At 45.6% G+C, this 21,179-nt stretch overlaps 1 protein-coding gene across 1 annotated transcript in view; it reads left to right on the top strand.

Moving 5' to 3' along the window:
* Positions 1-7,537: 7,537 nt before the first annotated feature.
* The window catches only part of PRICKLE2 (prickle planar cell polarity protein 2), a gene marked incomplete at both ends in the record, with an annotated part of 348,209 nt that continues 334,567 nt past the window's right edge, over positions 7,538-21,179 (top strand). The window contains 3 exon segments of the mRNA XM_079712511.1: positions 7,538-7,619; positions 7,622-7,686; positions 8,325-8,410. Of these exon segments, the coding sequence (XP_079568637.1) occupies positions 7,538-7,619; positions 7,622-7,686; positions 8,325-8,410 (233 nt within the window).

Below are 21,179 nucleotides of genomic sequence, written 5' to 3' on the forward strand. Positions count from 1 at the left end.
TTTACTCCTCTGGAGCAGAGTTTGGTTCTGTCCTATCTGCTCCACGCTTGGCTGCCTTTACCCAAGCATAGCAAACACGAGGCCCTCCAGACACCCAGACCCGCCTTCTTTAGGTATATGTTATCACCTGTTACCTGGATGTCGAGCAGTTTATTCCGAGGGGTGCAGAGCTGGGCACAGCTTCTGGAAGGAAGAAAAAAGCACAGCAGGTGCAAATCACAGCCAAAGAGACTGCCTGTGAGAAACCTTTGCCTAAAGATTCCCAGGGTCAATAGTTCTGCTTCGTGACTGTGTGTTGGAATCACAGGGGGAGTTCGTAAAATGCTGATGCCTGGGCCATACCCCTGGAGATTCTGATTTAATTGGCCTGGGGTGTGGCCTGGGTGTTGGGATTCTTAAGAATTCCCAAGGTCATTCCTAGCGTTCAGCCAAGTTTGAGACACGCTGTTCCATCCAAGCTGGTTAGTGCTAAAGAGGAAGTAAAAAAGACAGCTGCGGTCCTTACCTTATTGGAGCAATTGCTTTGCCCTGATTGCTGACCCATTTAGTCTTGTCTTGAGTGTTTTAATTCCTTCAAGTGAGCCCTCCAAGAGTCTACCATCAGAAAGCATAAGCCTACAAAGGTTGAGAACCACTGAGTAATCCTGTGTCTTGGTGAGACAAAGAGGCCATTAAATAGGAGGGTAGGGGCTGGAGTTAGAATTTATTTCTGAGTTAGGATCGAGGAGGAATACCAGCTCCTTGTGTCAAACCAGTATCCTCATTTGCAGGATGCTTCTCGAGCACAGACTACGGCAGCAGGGGAAATGGGTACCAGGAAGCTCCCTTCGCTCTCCTTTCTATGGTTCCTATTCGTGTGACAGAAGGCGCTGCAGGAAAATGATACAACAACGACTTGAGAGCTGGAAGGAAAAGGGCAGCCTTGAGAGGTGAGCGGCGGGTGGGGGGGAGGCAGAGAGGCTGGGGAAGAAGCAGAAACAAAGGTGGTCAAGGGGGAAGGATGTCCACTCACCTTCCTCAGTACATGCTGGTCCTTCGAGCACACCGTGGGTAAATTAAAAGGTGTTGGGATTTCCCTGGTGGCGCACTGGTTAAGAATCTGCCTGCCAGTGCAGGGGACACAGGTTCAAGCCCTGGTCCGGGAAGATCCCACATGCCGTGGAGCAACTAAGCCCATGCGCCACAACTACTGAGCCTGCGCTCTAGAGCCCGTGAGCCACAACTACTGAGCCCGTGTGCCACAATTACGGAAGCCCGTGTGCCTAGAGCCCGTGCTCCGCAACAAGAGAAGCCACCGCAAGGAAAGGCCCGCGCACCGCAATGAAGAGTAGCCCCCGCTCCGGCAACTAGAGAAAGCCCGCGCGCAGTGCGCACAGCAGCAAAGACCCAACGCGGCCAAAAATAAATAAATAAATTTATTAAAAAAAAAAAATTAAAAGGTGTCCCCTTGGATGCACCCACATCCCACCCCAGGCACGTAAGAAACTCTGAACACTCTGTGTGTGGATGTGTGAGTGGCAGAGAGAGAGAGAGAGAGAGAGAGAGAGAGAGAGAGAGAGTGCTTTAATAGAAAGCGATCCCCAGAGGCAGGAACAGATCATGAAATCCTCGGACAACAAAGCAGGGCTTCATTCCTTCTGGAACCACCTCTCTTAACAGCACAAAGAGATGACAAATCCCACCACCTCAGCGAGCATCTGGTTCCTCTTCTGACCTTCCTGGGAAACTTGGGGTTCTGTTATGATATTTATGAATGTACTTTGCAAACAGTAGACTGCTACCTAAGTGCAAGGGATTATTAAAAACGTCAGCTTTGCATCTTTGTGTTTTATAAGGGTACTAGGAAAATAAGGAGCACAGCATTATAAGCCCTCACATGCATGGTTGAAAGGAGTGTCAGTAGAAGGGAAAACAAAAACATATTTTTCTTTTTTTTCTTTTTTTTTGCGGGCCTCTAACTGTTGTGGCCGTCTCCCATTTTAGAGTACAGGCTCCGAACGCGCAGGCTCAGAGGCCATGGCCCACAGGCCCAGCCGCTCCGCAGCATGTGGGATCCTCCCGGACCGGGGCACGAACCCGTGTCCCCTGCATCGGCAGGCAGACTCTCAACCACTGCGCCACCAGGGAAGCCCAAAAACATATTTTTCTGTTATTACAAAAGACACACGTCATGGGGGGAAAACTTAGACAATTGCAAAGACATAAAACCTGAAATGCCTCCTTCCAGGCATACTGGTATTTATCTTACAAGACAAGTATATGTGCATATTTAAAATCCATTATTTTTCAAATTTAAAAGCCTCCTTTACTTCAAAACAATACATGTTTCTTGTAGAAACACAATAGATAGTTAAAAAAAAAATCTATATTCTACCACTTAGGACCTCCTAATCTTCTAGAACTTTAAAAAGTTATGTAATTATTTTTATATTTCATATTTTTACCTTTATTTATTATACAAGGAATACAGACTCATAAAAATTAGATGAGCAAAAGGGAAACTATTAAATCACCTGAAACTCAAACCTCAAAACAATCGATCACAATCTGTAGTATTTTTTGTTACAGTCTCTGGACTTTTAAATATTCAAATATGGGACTTCCCTGGTGGTTCAGTGGTTGGGACTCCGCGTTTGCACCACAGGGGGCATTGGTTCGATCCCTGGTCAGGGAACTAAGATCCCACGTGCCTCACAGTGTGGCAGAAAAAAAAAAAAAAATCAAATATATGTGTTGGTTTTTTTAAATTTATTTAATTAATTTATTTATGACTGTGTTGGGTCTTTGTTTCTGTGCGAGGGCTTTCTCTAGTTGTAGCAAGTGGGGGCCACTCTTCATTGCGGTGCGCGGGCCTCTCACTATTTTGGCCCCTCTTGTTGCGGAGCACAGGCTCCAGACGCGCAGGCTCAGTAATTGTGGCTCACGGGCCCAGTTGCTCCGCGGCATGTGGGATCTTCCCAGACCAGGGCTCGAACCCGTGTCCCCTGCATTGGCAGGCAGATTCTCAACCACTGCGCCACCAGGGAAGCCCTATGTGTATTTTTGAAAGCATAACAGGTACCTGAAATCTTTTGCAAATATGAACTCATATTGCTAATTTATAACCTGCTTTCCAAATGGAACAATATTCGTACACATTTCCCCATATCCTACAACTTCATTTTTAACATCTGCGTAGAATTCCACTGGAAGGCTGCACTATTATTTATTTAACAGGTCACCTGACATTAAGTATTTAGATCATTTGTGATTTTTCTTTTTCCTCTTAGAAACAACACTGTCGTGACTGTCCTTTAACCACATATTTGTGCTTTTTTTGTAATTTTTAGGATAAGCTGGGGCAATGTCTCTGCAGAATCCTAAGGCTTTTCAAAGAGGAAGATGTAGACTGCTTGGTGTAGTACTTTTGATCATTTCTAACATTTTTGCTTTACACATATTAGAATATATTTATAAATGTAAGATGATCTAATGCCCTGTGAAATATTTAGCCTGCCAACACTGTCTTTTTATTCCAGTTTTCTTCTGATTTAATTTTTCTTTTTTTTTAATTTTTAAAAATTTATTTATTATTTATTTTTTTAGCTGCGTTGGGTCTTTGTTGCTGTGCGCGGGTTTTCTCTAGTTGCGGCACGCGGGGGCTATTCTTTGCGGTGCGTGGGCTTCTCATTGCAGTGGCTTCTCTGGTTGTGGAGCGTAGGCTCTAGGAGTGCGGGCTTCAGTAGTTGCAGCATGCAGGCTCAGTAGTTGCAGCATGAGGGCTAGAGCTCTCATTCTCGGTAGTTGTGGTGCACGGGCTCAGCAGTTGTGGCTCACAGGCTCTCGACCACAGGCTTAGTAGTTGTGGCGCACGGGCTTAGTTGCTCCACGGATGTGGGATCTTCCCGGACCAGGGCTTGAACCCGTGTCCCCTGCATTGGCAGGTGGATTCTTGACCACTGCGCCACCAGGGAAGTCCTGATTTAATTTTTTCTGATAGTATATGTCAGTTTCATGCTCATACAAGAAAATTTGTAGACCACAGAAGCATGTGCATTGGGAAGAAAGAAAAAAGTCTCCGATACTCCCACTACCGAGAGAGAATGGTCTCTCTAGTTACCTCCATCCACTCCCTCACCACGCATGACTTTACACAGTCTTTTTCAAAATACTGTTTGTAGACTTCTGATTAGGAGGATGCTTTGATGGAGCGTCTAAGTGTTGGCTGTTGTTCAGGGAGATTTTAGCCCTGTTGCAGTACTCAGAACTGTTTCTAGTAAGTGCCTGAAAGAAATATGCACCTGGGTGAGGCCGTGCTGAGATGCTGTGTTCTTCTTCCCTATCTTAGGAAGTACTGTGTGGATAGATCCCTAAGGTTTGCTACAGCTATCTAGGGCATCGGAGGCTTCACGTGGCTTAACAGTCACAGACTTAGATAAGAAAAAAACGTAAAGGCCAAACTACAGAAGACAAGTACGTACAGGCCAAGGGGAGGGGAGATAAACGGCTCCTTGCTACACCTGATCCAGATTTGATGTTAGAATATCTCAGGCAACAAGGCCACAATTCTCAATCTAGATAAATAAGTTTACATTTCTGACTATAAAATGAATACATATTATAGGAAATACATTTAAAAGACAAAAAGAAAAAACTTATTTCACCATCAATCCATTTTAAAGTTTTATGTGTTTCTTTCCAGTTTCTCGACGCATGCGTTTTAAGACTAGTTAAAGCCCACAGCTTATACTGGTTTTGTTTTTCTGCTTCATATTATAGCAGAAGCATGTACCCATGTCAATAGCTGTGGATGAGGATTTCTTCAAGTTCCATTAGTAATTGTATTGCCTTGAGAGATGAGGAAGAAACATACATCAAAGATGTCTGTGAGGGGCAAATGCAGTGATAAAGCAAAATAAAATGGTCTACTGTTCCTCTATAGCTGACAGCGAGAATACATTTTCCTTCCTGGGTTACTAAGCTTTATCTTCCTAAGCAAGATAAAGTGGTTGTTGAATAGATAGGTAAGATTCTGCCGCTCATAAGTGAGCCTGAGGTGTAAATAAGTTTCGGGAAAACTGGCTCCTGCTCTGAAGAGATGGACCCAGGGGCACTCGTACCCGAGGAGATGCTTTTATGGCAGGTGGTAGGGGAAACACTGTTGGCGCCCCCTTTGTGAGGTGGGATTTGGACTTGTGCATGTGGCTTGTTCAGACAAACGTGGAGACCACTTATATCTTGTCTCCTCTTTGATCAAGTAACAAAAGTTAAGGTCTAGAAACACTCAAACCATGTTCCCCAGGGCATTACTACTGTTGCCTCTTTTACCACCCACATCTACCCAGGAGCAAGATGTGGGCAGGGTTACTGCCACTGGCTCTTGTGTTTCCTTCCAGGGAATTTGAAAAAGGTGCTGCTTCCTCTGTATGGAGATCATTCCCTCCATCTGTTAGCAACTTGTAATGCACCGCTTTTGTTACTGACCTTTGCTAAACATCTTTATAATTAAAATACAAATAGGCAGTAACTGCATTGTGAACACTGCCCTCCCAGCCTGTTCCTGCCAGTTACAAGGCCATGTGCAGTGTGGTGCAGAGCTGGCTGTGTGGTAGCCCTGCTGAGAAGACCAGGTGAGCACCCTGGGCTGGTACTGATTATAACTGGGGTTTGAATTGCTAACACTCCCTGCCCCCCAGCCCTGCCAAAGCTACTGCCTTCTATTTAGTCATTGAACAAACGTGGAGCGTTTGCAATGAGCCAGACCCTGTGCTAGGCCTGGGAAAATCAAGAGATGAATGGGCCATGGCGTTTACCGTCTGCAAGCATACCCTCCACTGGTGATGGCGGGTAGTGGGTAAATGGAAAAATGCAATATAGGAGAATCTGCCCTTTAGGTGACTGAGTTTTGGAGCATTTTTCCCAGGGCTAGGATTAGGGTGAGGTGAGTTAGGCAGAGATGTGTACGTGTAGGATAGGATCCTGTCTTTAAAAGGATATTCTGTTCATCATGGACTTGTTTTGCATTCATTTTGATTCTTTAATTTATTGCCTAAAAATCTTGATTACTGAGTTTGTGGGCACCCCTGTAAATTTTGCTCCTGAGGCCAAGACCTCACTCCCTTCACCAAACTTGAACTCAAACCAAACCTTGCCCTTGGGGCACTGAAGGTCATCAACTAATACATACTCACACGGTGGGGGGGGAGGCGGAGCGGGAGCGGTATCGAAGCTGCGTCATCCTCTTGTTTTGGATTTGGGGTATAGGTAGACTGGCCTTGCCACTAATTTGCTGCATTACCCCAGACAAGCTGCTTTTCTTCACTCAAGTTCAGTGTCTCATCTGGAAAAACACTAAACTGGGAGAATTCTCTTTTTGACACAGACAAGAATGTCTTCTTTTGACAAATAAGTAAACAAGATCATTTCAATGTATGCTACATGCCATACGAGGGAGTGCGTGTGTGAGAGATGTTACAATAGGGGATCAGGAAAGTTCTCTCAGGGGAGGTGGTGAGCTGAAACATCAACGTTAAGTGGACACCATGGCTTCGCAATTGTTTTTTTTGACAGCTGATTTTAATGAGCCCTTAGTTTGTGCCTGTTATAACATGTATAACAACTATTAGGTGTCCCAACTCATCTTTCTCAACAATGCTGTGAGGTTAGGACTCTTGTTATAGCTTTTAAAATTGATATTGATAAGGAGACAGAAGCAACAAGAAGCCAGTTAATTTAGGAAGATCACTAGCTAGCAAGTGGTGGAAAAAGAACGGGCACGTGGTCACGGGGGATTCAAAGCTTGCCGTCAGTGATTACTTAATGAGCATCTCCTGCAGAAGTAGATACAGGGCCATTTTTCATCCTCCTCCTCCTCATTTACCAACACTTAGGAAATACTAAATAGATCCCACGCATGGTGCAGACTTTTAAAAGAGTCCACTTTGGGGGTGATGGGACTTCGGTATCTTGATCGTGCTGCTGGTTACAGGTCTGTATGAATTAGTCAAAACGGGCAGAACTGTGCACTAAAATGGGTGATTTTTACTGTAGGTGAATTATATTTTAATTAAAAAAAAATATCTCCACGCCCAACCCTCCACCTCCACCCCCTATCCCAGCTACAGCAGCAAGGGCCTTGAAGTGGTCCCTGCCCCTAACTTCCGCGGCGAGGGTGAGGGAAGAGACTTCGGGGGCGGGCCCAGGTGAGGGAAGGGAGTAAGCCCCGGTGGGCCGGCCGAGAAGCAGGGAAAGGGAGAAACTAGGAACAGCTGAGCGCCCCCCGGGGAAGGACGGGAAGGGCCCGTGGACCGCGGGGCGAGCCCGGGGAGGGCGGGGGGATGCCGGGAGAGAGGGAGGGACCTGCGGGCGGGAGGGCGAGAGGCACAGGCGAGGGAGGAGGGCGAGGCGTGTGCTCCGGAGCCAGCCTGGGGCTGCGAGGCGGAGACAGCCCACCGGCCGCCGAAGGTGCCTGCCGAAGGTGTCCGCCCAGGCGACCCGCCCTCGCGGCCGCGGTGCGGACGGACCGACGGACGGCGCTGCTTGCAGGAGGCGCCCGGACATGTTCAGCCGGAGCTCCCGGAAAAGACTCTCCAGCCGCTCGGTGAGTGTGCCCCGCCCGAGCGGGGCCAATCCCCGGGTACCCCGGCCCTCCGCGAGCGTCCCTGCCCAGACTCCTTCCGCCCGGCGGCCGCGCACCTGTGGCCCCAGGTAAGCCGGCCCCACGGGCGGGGGTGTGGCCCGGGCGCGCGGGAGCGCTCGTAGGGACAGAAGGGGTTAAGTCCGGATCCCGAGTCCCGGGGAGAGCCAGACCGGGAACCGTGACCCTGAATGTCACCCCCCCGCACCCCTCCTTTGCCCCTTCCGTTAAGGCAGGTCGCATTCCCAGCACCCAAGCTCCAGCTTCTTGGAGCTCTAGCCGCGGACTTGACTTTGGGGTTGTTTTTTGGGGTGTCCCGTTCTGCCCCCTTCCCGGGAGCCCCAGCCTGGTCCAAGGCGAGCGCGCGATGGTCGCTTCTTAGGGACTCTGGGAAGCAGAAAGGTCTTGCTTTTGTTTCTTAGAAACCCGTGACCAAGGTGTCTGGGGGAGACAAAGCCCCAGCCAGGGCCATTTCTTGGTGGCTTAGTGCCCACGCCAGAGACAGCCCGCCTAGACTTCCCCAGGCGAGAGACCACCCCAGGGGCACCGGCAGCGCCCCACCCCAAATCCCCTACCTCGGAGAGGAGCTTCGGAGTCAAATCAGAGGAGGTGGGGTGGGAGAGGCAGGCCGTCCCGCCTGGGGCACAGTGGGGCTTTGGAGGGAGCCCCGGCGGCGGAAACATGCTTGTGTTGTCTTTTTGTTTTGAAGTTGACCGGACTGGGGCGGATCGAGAGAGGCCAGCCATGTAACGCCTGTGGTGACCAGTGCCCAGGGTTCGCCTTGCATAAATGGAGGTAGGACCCCTTACATGGGATTCCTAAAGAAACACCACTTCTGGGGGGAAACCTATACATATATGTCATATATGTGTATATATGCACACAAGCACATTTTTCGCCTTTTAAATTCACGCGTAAGTCACATGGAAAGAATGCAAAGGCTGTTCTTTTAAGAGTGGGACTACATCTGCTACAAATATTGAAGGTGGAAGTGGTGACCAGACACTGAGAATGCAGGAGAGCCGGGCTCAGGCTGCATTTCCCTGATGTGAGAGTTCTGGGTCTCTTGTACCCACCCTCTGTGTATCTAAGTCACTCTGTCCCAAGCGATTCAAGGCACGACAGTTTTTCCGAGTGCCGCAGTACAGCATGTGTAGGATTCCTGGGACTAGCTGGTGTTTTCCAATTGTGTTTTTAATTCAGCCTCTGTAACTCTGGGTCCCAACCACAAATCCACCACTGCCTGCCTGTGCTGTGTCAACCCTCTTCGGTGGCCAGATGTTTCTTATTAATGTGCCGTGAATGTTGACTTCCAGGCAGCCCCAGCCTGGATTGGAATGATTATGTTTGGGGGACAAGGGATCTGGGTGCCCTCCCAGTACATCTGGCTGCTGGGGCTCTGGCTGGGAAAAGTTAGGGTGCAGGCTTACAGGCCCTCTGTTTGGTGATAGAAAGAGAAGAGATGGATCCTTCTTGGCAACTTCATGAAAAGGCAAAAGCAGTTGCAGGAGAAAACTCTGCAACATTGTAACCCGTTCTCTCTTTGCTTGTTGCATCTTCCCCCCCGCCAACCCCCATGTCCCTTTGAAGAATGCTGTTTCTGGATACTGGGGAGAAAGGCCTGCTTTGATTTGGTGTGGTTAGGTTTGGTGTTTTTTCCCCTCTGTGTGTGCTTCTCTCGTTTCTCCCAATCGGTCATGTGTGCTGGGCACCCAGTTATAAGGAAACTCCCAACCGGCTCCTTCAGAAATTAAATGCTTTTGTTCCTGCCTCTGATGGGTCTGGCAGCCTCTTTGCCTTTGTTTCAGGACACTGAGTGCAGCCCTTATGGCTCCCTAGCATTTAATAACTTCTGTGGCAGAGGCAAGGCTGGGCGACCTTATAAATATATAATGCGCAGACATAGGCATCCATCAGTCCTGCTGATGTTGTAGCCCAAATAGGTGTGCTTTGGACTGGCCCCTGGTGTGTCCCCAATGTGAAAGTGGCGATACATGGGAATAGGTGCAGAAGCGTCATTTTTTTCAACCAAATCCTGTGTGACAGTGCTGATCCCTTCCTGTTTGAACCGTCTTGTGCTCTAATGGGGGTGGGAAAGGCAGAGTGGTGAACAGGAGAGTGATTTCCGGCTCCTCCCCTAACTCTGGAGCCTTTGGGTCAACTTCTGACCAGAGGCCTATGGGGCCATGGTACAGTGTGCGTGTGTACCCAGGTTCCCCTCCTTTCGGTCTCTGTGACCTCTGACCTCCAGCCAGTCACTCTCCCTAGTTCTCAGTTTCCCTGTTCCGTTAAGTGGGAATAATTATGGTACTTAACCTCACAGCTTTATTGTAGGGATGAAATGAGATATTGAAAACACATTGTTTGCTCCATACCAGGCACACAATAAACATTAGCTACTTTTGTCAATTATTTTTAGCTTCCTCTCAGCTGTTGCCCTGGAGGAATCATAACTAGCTCACTTGAGGCTGCTGGGTGTCCCCCGGTCACTTTAGACTGTCATGACCACAGCTTCTTAGAGACCCTTAAGCTGTTTTAACCCAGCTGGTTTTGTGAGGGGGAAACGAGCGTTTGATTTTCGGCCCATTATGGAGCCTTTCTTTCGGAGAGAGCCTTTCATGAGGCTGAGATAGGTTTTCATGCAGAAGCAGTTTCTTCACTAGCAGCAGAAAAGCCTCCATGAATGCGGTTTTTATAGTCTTTCCACCCATTGCTGGAAAGGAAGCAGATCCTTGCTTTTTGCCCCCTCCTTTTCCCTCATGGGCATGTTTTGGGTGACCTTTTAGGGAAGGGGGACAACCATTTCTGGGTTATGGCACGATATTCTTTTTGGCAGTTTGAAATCCACAGTATGCTCCGTTTCCACTCCTCTGACTGGGGGGCACTCTGAGCCCCTGGGAGAGACCGTTGTATCCAGATAGGAGGAAAGGCTAGCCTGACACAGGCTGAAAGGCTGCCTTTGGTCTGTTGCAAGGAGAGTGAATTTCCCTTGCCCCCAAGTACCAAGGCACCCTAAATATTACGGCTCATGGGTGTCAGCTTGTCCCTCTGCTTCTGCATGCTCCCCCTGCAAACCACTGTCCACACAGCAGGCAGCTCCTAAAAGCAGAACGGACTGGCGTTCCTGCCTGCAGCACGAAGGTACTGAAGTTCTTGGGAGGAAGCGGGTTGTAAACAAACTTTGCTTCCCTTTCTGGTGTGCTGGAGAGAGCTGGGGCTTTGAAGTGCAGAGGGACCAGGGCTGTGGTCTTGCTCTGGTTTTGCCAAGCTGTGTGACCTTGGGCGAAAGACTCAGGCTCCCTGAGTTGCATTTTCCTCAGCCGTCACACTGGGATCTCTCCACTGAACAAATATTTGAGGGCCTGCTTGTGCCAGGTGCTCCGCTGTGCCGGGGATATGGCAAAGAACAAAATAGACAGGATTCCTGCCCTCATTCAACAAATAATTACAGTTTAGATAAGGTGGTCCAGAGAGGGCTCTCTGAGGAGGTGACATTTGCACAGAGACTTAGATGAAGCAAGGGAGGAGGGTCCTGTTGATTCAAACCTGAGGCAGGAACCGGCAGAATCACCGTCTCATGGGAGCCTGTTAGAAATGTGAAGTCTCAGGCCCTGCCCTGGACTTGCTGAATCTGACTTTAGGTCTTAACAAGATCCCCAGCTGATTCATGTGCAGGGCAAAGATTGAGGAAAGCTGAGTTACAACACCTGGCACTGCTTCAGCCAGCTGGCTCTCTGCCCTCTGGGGCTTCTGTGTGTGAGCAAAGATGCCTAAGGTTCTGTGGAGGGCTGTTATCTCTTATGGAGATTTTCCTGAGGGCTCATTGTCCTTCCCTATTTATACTGTCACCCACAGCTTTAGGTGGCAAATGTGGGGATTTTTAGGATTTCTAAAAACAAAAAAAAAAACCCCACACAAAAAAACAAAACCCACAGGAGTTGCTTGTGTTGCAGAGGGCTCATAATCGTCAGCCAAAGCGCCCTCCTCCACCTGATGCAGGACAGCTGGGGAGCAAAGATGGGCACTGCTCCCTACAGGTGACCTGGCTCCAAAAAAGCAGCCCCTCAGGGCAGCCCAGGACAAATTCCGCAGTGGCCAGGCTGCTGAGGGAATTCTCATTAACAGGAAGATTAAGGCATCTTTGTGGACTGTGGCCAGAAGAAAATCATTAATAACTAGGCACTTAGTGTACTCTGCCACGAGACAGCTTTGTGAGTGGGGATTAATTGGACTTGCTTGTTTGTACCCAGTTTGAGCAGGGAGGGGGAAATAGCCATTTTTACAGTGACGATTTGCCCTTTGACTGCCTAGGCACTGAGGAATAAAGAGGATAATAATGATACCAAAGCAACCTCAGCAGTGACGAGGCTGCGTGTGTACTTATTCTGTCCAGAGCTGTCTCCCCGCATTTCTATTGATACGTACATTTCTGCTGCATCCTCACCAAAACCTATGAGGCAGATGTGGTGATTTTCCTGATGAGAAACTGAGGCTCACAGTTGTTCAAACAGTGGCCCAAGGTCTCCTGGCTACTGAGAATGAAGCCAGGATTTGGCTCTAAAACCCAGGCTGGTTTCCCTGTGACTCCCTGCCTCTTGTGACTTCTCTATTCTAAGGCAGAGGTCACAGACTAGAGGCCCTCGGCTCACATCCAGCCTATGGATGGGTTTTGTTTGGTCTGCATGGTGCATTAAATGAGGGGCTTTTTCTAACATGAAAATCCAGGTTTCCAGCTTCTCTTGAAGAATCCAAAGATGTGGTAACATGGGGCCAACTTTCCTATGTGGCAGAAACTGGCAGCACACAAGAGGTCTCCCTTTAGATGGGTGTGACCTTGACTCACCCTAGTCACCAACATTCTGGTTGCATTCGGGGACCTCTTCCAACACTTAGGTGACCTGTCAGGTCCTGGAAGTGATTGGAAATTGTGAACCCTAAATGAGTATTCTCATCTCTCCAAAAATCACATTAAAAAAATAGTAATATCTTCTGTCATATTAGCTGCCATTTTTAAAGCGTTGACAATACCAGGTGAGTGTCTCACATCCTTCCAGTCTTTCACTTGCAACAGTCCTTGGAGTTGGGTGCAATTATTTACACCACTTCTGATAGTTAAGGAAAGTGAGTCTCAGGTTAGATAACTTGCCTAAGGTTCTGCAGCCCCTTAGTCAGTGGGGCTGTCTGACTTCCAACCCTGTCTGACTTGAAAATTCTGTGTTCGAGACCAGAAATTCTCAAACTTGGCTGGTATATGAATCACCAGGGGATCTTGTTCAAATGCAGATTCTGATTCAACAGGCTTGAGGGCAGAGGACTAAGATGCTGCATTTTTTAACAAGCTCCCAGGTGATGCTGATGCTTCTGGTCCAGGGACATACTTTGAATAGGAGTTGGCAAACTCCTATTTGGTCCTGCTGGCCAAATCAGATCCTTCACCTGTTTTGTATGATTCATAAGCCATGCATGGTTTTAACATTTTTTAATGGTTGGAAAAAAATCAAAAGAAGAATAATATTTCATGACATGCAAAGTCTATGAAATTCAAATTTTATTGCCCATAAATTGTTATCTGAACAGAGTCACTCCCACTTATTTACATATTGTCTGTGGCTGGTTTTGACCTACAGCAGTAGAGTTGAGTACTTGAAACAGAGAATGTACAGTTTACAAAGCCAAAAACATTTACTCTGTCCATTTACAGAAAATGCCGACTCCGGGTCTATACCACTAGTAGGGGAATATGCAAGTAGCTTCTCTTAGTTTTAGAAGAAAGGAATCTGAGAACCTTTTGGGAGGTTCAGAGCTAAAGGAAACATCCCCTCCAACCTGGATGAGAGTGGTGCTAAAATCAAAGGCAACCAAAGAACCAGGCAACAGACTAAAGCCATTTCTAAAGGGCATGTGGAGATGAGGCTGGCAAGACCAGATCAATGAACCGCCGGTGGATTCTAAGCTCCTTGTAATCCCTTTAACGTTTCAGCTTTGCTGATAAATGTAGATTTGACTCTTGCATTAAAAGGCTGGCTTTCAGAACAAGCCTCCCGGAGTTGCACTTTGATGAGCAGCTGATATGGAAAGCCCAGAGCAATGGTAGCCTTGTGAAGTCATTTTAATTATGCAGAGTGGTTAGTCTGGGGACAACGGCCGCCTTTCCAGGCAGGATGCTTGGCCTCTGAGCGGCTGTTCCCCAAGCAGCGCTCACTGGGTCAGCCAGGACTGTGCCTTGAAAAGCATCTTTCCTTAGTTGCCCTGGTAATTGTGTTGATTGATGACTGAGGTGGTAATTTGGGGAGATGCCGGCCTGGTTTCCTTTAGTGGTTGTAATTTGGCTAAGAAATGGGTTCCCACTGATTTTTTTTTGCTTGGGCAGGAAAAACCACTCCGTCTCAGTCAACTGGTGTGCCAAGAAAAGGGGAAAAAAAGTAGGTGGAGTGCGTGTGCGGGTGTGTGTCCACGCGCTTGTGCCTAAGAAATTCTTGGAATCCTCTAGGTAGGGAAAGATGCTTAGCAGCTAAGAAATGCTGGTTGGCTCACCTTCCTTATGTCATTAACATTTGATAATATGCCCGGTAGAAGCTGAAGCACCTAAATAGAGGTTTTTCTTTTGAGGAAATATGTATGTTCATCCCAAAGTATCTGTATTATCTCTGATTTTGAAATAAGACATGGCTATTATAAAAGATTTAAAAATCACAGGCTTCCCTGGTGGCACAGTGGTTAAGAATCCGCCTGCCAATGCAGGGGACATGGGTTCAAGCCCTGGTCCGGGAGGATCCCACATACCTCAGAGCAGCTAAGCCCATGCGCCACAACTACTGAGCCTGCGCTCTAGAGCCCGTGAGCCACAACTACTGAGCCTGCGTGCCACAACTACTGAAGCTCGTGTGCCTAGAACCTGTGCTCCACAACAAGAGAAGCCACCGCAAGGAGAAGCCTGCGCACTGCAACGAAGAGTAGCCCCTGCTCCGGCAACTAGAGAAAGCCCACACACAGCAACGAAGACCCAACACAGCCAAAAATTAAAAAAAAAAAAAAATTACACGAAATTTCAATTTTAAGTCCATAAATAAAGTTTGAATGGAACACAGCCATGCCTATTCATTTAGCATCATCTACGGCTGCTTTTACAGTAGCAGAATTGCGTAGCTGAGACAGCCCTCATGGTCCACAAAACTGAAAGTATTTACTAGCTGGCCCTGTACAGAAACAGTTTACTCACCTCCACAGCTAGAAATATATGTTGTTTATGGCTTGGGATTTATTTCTTCATATTCATTCAAATTATTATTTATTAACAAGATTTTATAGAAAATACACATTCCACATATGGTCTTTTATAGCTTACTTTTTTCATAGAAATAGGTTTTGGACATCTTTATATGTCCGTGTATAAAGGACATAAAGATCTAATATATTTATTAGCTTTTAGAATCTAGTATATGGGTTATCACTGAATTAAATATTTTTGGTTCATGGCTGCTTTGGCTGTTTTCCCTTGTTCCTCATTATACACCATATGACAATAGCTTTTCTTATGCTATGACATGCTGATGTGGAGCTCTTGTCAAATTGTCCTCCAAAGAGATGTTGCCAACTTCCACTCCCATTCCTTAAAAAATTGGAGTGTATTTGTGTGTTTTCTTTGGGCTGAAACTTTGAAACATCTCAGCTTGTGGAGCAACCTGGCAATTAATCCTTGTTTAATCACCCTGACTGACAATTTGTACCTGATGAATAGTGAGAAAACACAGAGCACTGATGTCAGTCATCTTTTTTTTCAAAACACATTTTATTTGTCTTTAATTCCCAAAGTGATATCCACATTCTGTTGAAAGGTTGTCATTCATCCTTATGCTTCTGTTGTTTAAGGTTGGTGGGATGAGGGGAATCTAATGAATTTGTTATTTTGTGGTCTCAAAAAGCTGGAAGATTATCCTTTAACTCTGCGATTAATGAGTATCCCAGAGGGAATTTCCTGTGAACTGAGGGAGCATTCCCTAAAGGGAATGATTTCTAGATCATTGAGCATTTTGAGATCAAAAGGATTCTACCTGCATTGTATATGAGAGAGCCATGGGGGTTGAACTCTGGGAAGAAATGTGTATTTCTAGGCAGTGTCATAAAAATTTCTATGAAGCTTGTAAGGGCTGCTGGGGGAGCATTCTAGCTGTGTGGTTAAACGGACAGGCTTTGAAGATACTTCGCTGGAACTGTAGTCTTGGTTCTGCCTCTTACAGGCTGAGTATCCTTAGGAAAGTGACTTAACCTTTCTGAGCCTTTCTTGGTTTTCTCACCTGAAAACCTATCTTGGTTTTCTCATCTGCAATGTGGGAATAGTATTACTTATTACCATGAGGTTATCTTACGTGGTTATTGTGAGACTTAAATGGGATAATGTGTGTGCATTGTGCCTCATTGGGCATGATGCGTAACATGGGCTCCATATACGTTTGTGGTTGGAAGAAGGGTTAATGGAAACAGAATTAGATAAGGAACAAGAATACCTGGGTTCACGGCCCTGACATTGTAGGTTATGTGACAGAGAACAAGTCACTTCCCCACCATGAGGCACAGCCCTTCATTTGCTAAAAATGAGGGTAATGATTCTTGTCTTAGGGCCTTAACTCAGAAGAGATGGAGTCGAGTCCCCCCTGATGTGAGGATTTAGGGTCTAAAGGAATGAGACTTCCTGATGGAATAGCAGATTCATATGGCTCATCACAGACACACCTGGGGACATGTACACTTTAGATGAAATGAAGTTTAGAAGAATTGGACCTTATACCCTCGCAGTCTCTTTGCTTAAGTGAAATATGCGCATGATGTTTGTAAAAACAATTTGCAACCTATAACAGGAAGACGACAGTTAGACGCTGCCTTTGGGGTCAGTATATAAAAAGGGGCTTTTTTGTGCCTGGCACCCATGAAAATTCATGTCCAAGGTGAAAATCACACATCATCAAGGCAATACTTAATTCATTTTACCCAAGCCTGCTTAATAAGTATGAATTTTTGTGGTGCCTAGTGTGCCATGCTAAACACTTCCATTTACACAGTCACCAGTCCTTAAGCAGAAGCTTCCTTTTCTAAGCCATGAGAAACAACGATATTTATACAATATTTGAACCCAAGATGATACCCTGGAAACTCCTGAGATAAGATCTGGACTGTACCTACATTTTGTTGACATTGTACGGGATTTAAAATTTTGATTAGTTGCCAACCTGTGATATTTTGGGTAAAAATTCAGATTTAAGGTTTTCTCTGGAATAATGAAAAAATTATGAAAATTTCGGGCAATTCATATTCCTTCCATTGTTTTAGATAGAACACCCGTGTTCGGCTTTTTCCACAATCCCCACCATTCCCTCTTGTTTACCTGACCTGCCTCACCCATTTACATTCCTGGCTGGCCGCTATAGTCGTCTGATGTTGTGACTGCTGATTTGAAGAAGTGAGTGAGGGAATATGTACTATTGGAAGGATGATAAGAATGGGAGATTGGAATAAAGGTGCCACTTGGTGGGAACAGCTGTGCTAATAAGCAAAACATCCAAGCAGCTAAATCCTCCCTGTCCTGGAGATGCTCTTGGGATGGAGCTGATATGATTGAGAACCTGCTGTGTGCTTGGCTTCTTTCATGCATCACCTCTTGTCATCCTCAGAACAATTTTCTGAGGCATGTACTTTATCTTCTCCTTTCTAAATCTGAAGAAACTGAAGCCCAGGGAAGTTAGGTAACATGCCCTACCTAGGTCATGCAAATAATAAGTAGTGGAGTCAGGATTCAAAACCAGGTCTTGAGGGCTTGAGATCACACATTCTTTAACCAAGAGAGACTCTTAAGCTTTGTCATTTTGACCCTCCTGGTCTAAATATAAAACAGTACCTTGGCAAAAACAGAATCTTACATTCTCACTGGCCTAGGGATGAGATCTAACTGTTGTCAGATATCTGAAGAACCCTAGGCTAGTTGGCTTACTTGAGGCTGGGGTCTTAAAGGTGAAACTCCTATAAAGTTAGAGGGTGTGGTGTTGAGCTTATTGGGGTATCTGAAAGGTGAGAAATTGAATTAAATATAATGCGATTTCCAGTAAAAGGCTACTTGCAATTTTCTGATCAGATCTGCATACATTAAAGGAGGCTCCATTCAGCTTGTTTATAGCTTTGGTGTTAAATTGGGGGCTCTGGGGAGTTTGTGAAAGCAGGCAGGTCGGGGGCATTCTTCAGAAATGCCATTTGCATGTTTCCTCGAGGAAACATCCACCAAAGGGATCAGTCAAGGGAGGGAGTTTACAGTGCATCCCTTCAGCAGCCAATTTGAGCTCAAAACAAGCTAAAAATAAAGAAAATGGTCATTATCCAGTCTTTGGACCTGTTTTTGAACTTCTGCTCCCCATTGCTTTACCAATTCTGACACTGTGTTGCAAAACAGACCCAAGCACATTTGACTGTCAGAAGGCATTTAATGAGAACATTATTTGATTTTATGTTTGGTAAACTACTTGGTGGTGCAGAAACTGCTTTCACGATTCTTTAAAACGGACTCGTTCGTGTAATGTACCCAGAGCGGGTCCTCCAAGTTTGCGTGCTGAGGAATTAGGCCTCCCGGGGACTTTTTAAAAGAATGCAGGTGTTTTCTTTCTTCAACAACACTATGAAATGACTCTAATAATATAATTTCTCAAAGTCTTTTGTTCCGCAATCAGGCACCCAGGAGTGCTCCTGTCATTTGCATCCTTGATGACTGGGCCTTTGGAGCTTCTCCAGCAACTTAGTGAGTTGTTTGGAAATCATAACGACAGGCTTCTTTCATCTTTATGAAGTCCCAGATTTGGAGACAATAGATATCTGGGAGAGTCTCCGTCATCTTGGATCTGGAATATTTGGAGCCACAGGGAAGGACACATATGTATGTTTTCCTCTGCTCTGAGAGACAAAAGCATTTAATAGATGTGTCCACCTGCTAGGGATTTTGTATAATTTTTTTAAACTTCAAAATCCTGGTGATAACAGCGTTTTAAGGCAGTTTTATTTATTATTTTACATTCATTTTGATCCAATTGTTGCATTAAGTGTGCAGTGTAGACAATTTGGAAAATTCAGCAATGTGAAATGATTTATTTTTTTTTTTTAAAAAGAGCATTAACTCCATCACATGAAGTGGAAGGAGTATAGATCTTTTAGCTTTAGGGTGTGATTTCCTTCTAGTCTAGTTTCTTTATGGTAGAGTTTTATGTAGTTGTACCAGTTTTTTAGAACTGCTGAAACAAATTACTACAAACTGTGTGGGTTCAGACAACAAAATGGATCCTCTTACAGTTCTGAAGGCTGGAAGTCTAAAATCAAGGTGTCGGCAGGGTTCGTTCCCTCTTTTGGCTTTGAGGGAGAATCCATCCCTTGCCTGTCTTAGCTTCTGGGGACTCTTGGCAGTGCTTGGCCTTTGTGGCTTACAGATGTGTCACTCCGTTCTCTGTATCTGTCACCACATAGTGTTCTTCCTCTGGGTTTCTGTCCCCTTCTCTTTGAAGGGCTTGTCATTGGATTTGGGCCTACCCTAATCTAGGATGATTTCATCAACTTAATTATATCTACAAAGACTCTTTTCTAAATGAGATCACATTTAGAGATTCCAGGTAGATCTTTGAAGGGACCACTATTCAACCCATTGTAATAATTCTGGAAGTAAAGCATATATATATATATATATATATATATATATACACACACACACACACATATATGTAAATATATATACACAGTTTCATATTTGTAAGCAGTGTGCCCAATTTGGACTTTCTAAACGTGTTATTTGTGAAAGTACAGTGGTGTGGGAGGGCTGGGCCTTGACTCGGGCATCTTTGTGGGAAATACAACTTACTTGTCTTTTCTGGGCAAGTTAAATGTTTGCAACAGGACAAGATTGTACAAGCTGCTCTTAGCAGAGGGAACTCTGAGATGGAATTTGCTGCCCATATTGATGAATTCAGCTGTCTGAATCAGTTGACCCCTGGGTCACCCTATGAAGTCCATCCATCTTCTTTGAGCTTTTGTTGGGCCTTGCCAGGGAGATGTATAGGAAATGAAGTGGTAGTGTGTAGACAGTTATTTGTGGGAAGAGCTTCTCGCCCTAGGGCCTTTTAATTAATCTCTAGGCTATATAACCGATTCACTTTCAAAGGGAAAAAATGTGGGCTTCCTTAGAAAAGGAAATTCTTCATTATCCTAGAAACAGGGCCCACAAAATCCTGCCGGAGCTGACTCACTCTATCCCTCCCCCATCCTTATCCCCCCAGCCCCGTGCCACTTCTCCGTAAACACAGTCCGAAGAACTATAACATTAATTGTACTTCCTCATTCCCTGATGTCTGTTAAATCCAGCATGAATGGATCTAGGCTTTTCAGAATAAATTATGTGAAATAAAAATGGAAGCAAATTATGATTTTTTTTATCATCATGTTAGCTGTCATGAATTGAACATTTACAATGTGCCAGGGACATTATATTCTAAGCGTGTTTCTTGTATTCTTATTTAATTCTTGAAACCTGTTATGAGAGAAACACCATCATCCACGTTGGTTTCATGAGGAAACTGAGAGCCTGCAAGTGAGTTACTTTCCCAAGGTCACGCAACTAGTTAGTACTCAAACCAAGGTTAAATCTTACAACCCTGACTGTTGTTTGGGCTCTTAAACACCATATTATGTGCCTGGCTCCAGAGGATTCTTACTGATGCTAAACCATAGTTTTCACACTTCCCTATTCATCAGAATCGCCAGGAGGGCTGCTCCCCTCCCCCCTCAGAGTTTCCCATTCATTAGATCTCGGTTGGTGCTTATAATTTACATCTAATAAATTAGGTGCTGCTGTTGTTGCTACTGCTGGTCCAGGGAACACAGTTTGAGAACCGCCAGTCAACACCATAGCCCAGCCCTCCAGGACTTATATAGTCACATCAGTTTATCATTACCAGATAAACACGATTTCAGTGACTGTCCAGTGCAGCAGTCCATACGCTTTCTTATCACAAAGTAGTGTAGGTTACTCTTACATGGTTGGTATTGATGTTGAGGGCTAGGAGTTTAGATTGGAAAGAAGGTCCCCACCTCCCACTTAAGCTTTAGTAGAGTCTTGGCTTCTTCCTCTTTCCTATCACCATGGAATTTAATAAAGTGGTTTTTAAGCTCTTTCATCAGCTGGAAAGTAGAACCAGCCAAGGTCTGGTATCTGTGAAGATGACTAGAGATTAATGAAATGTTCTAGCCCCACCAGATAGTAAAATACATTATAAAGCTACAGAAATGAAAATAGTATGGTATTGGAGCAGGAATAGATTCCTGTGACAGACTAGAAAATCTCCAAAAATCGACCCACGTATTGTGGGACAGTGGTCTGTGGTAAAGGTGGACATATAAAAGCAGTGGGGAAAGATTCAATAAATGGTGCTAGGACAAGCAGCTTCCCATTTAGAATAAAAAGAGATTAATCCAAAACTTTTAAAGAGCATTAAAATTTGAGGGGCTTCCCTGGTGGCGCAGTGATTGGGAATCCGCCTGCCAAGGC

Source organism: Hyperoodon ampullatus (assembly GCF_949752795.1).
Source record: "Hyperoodon ampullatus genome assembly, chromosome: 10".
Lineage (NCBI taxonomy): Eukaryota > Metazoa > Chordata > Mammalia > Artiodactyla > Ziphiidae > Hyperoodon > Hyperoodon ampullatus.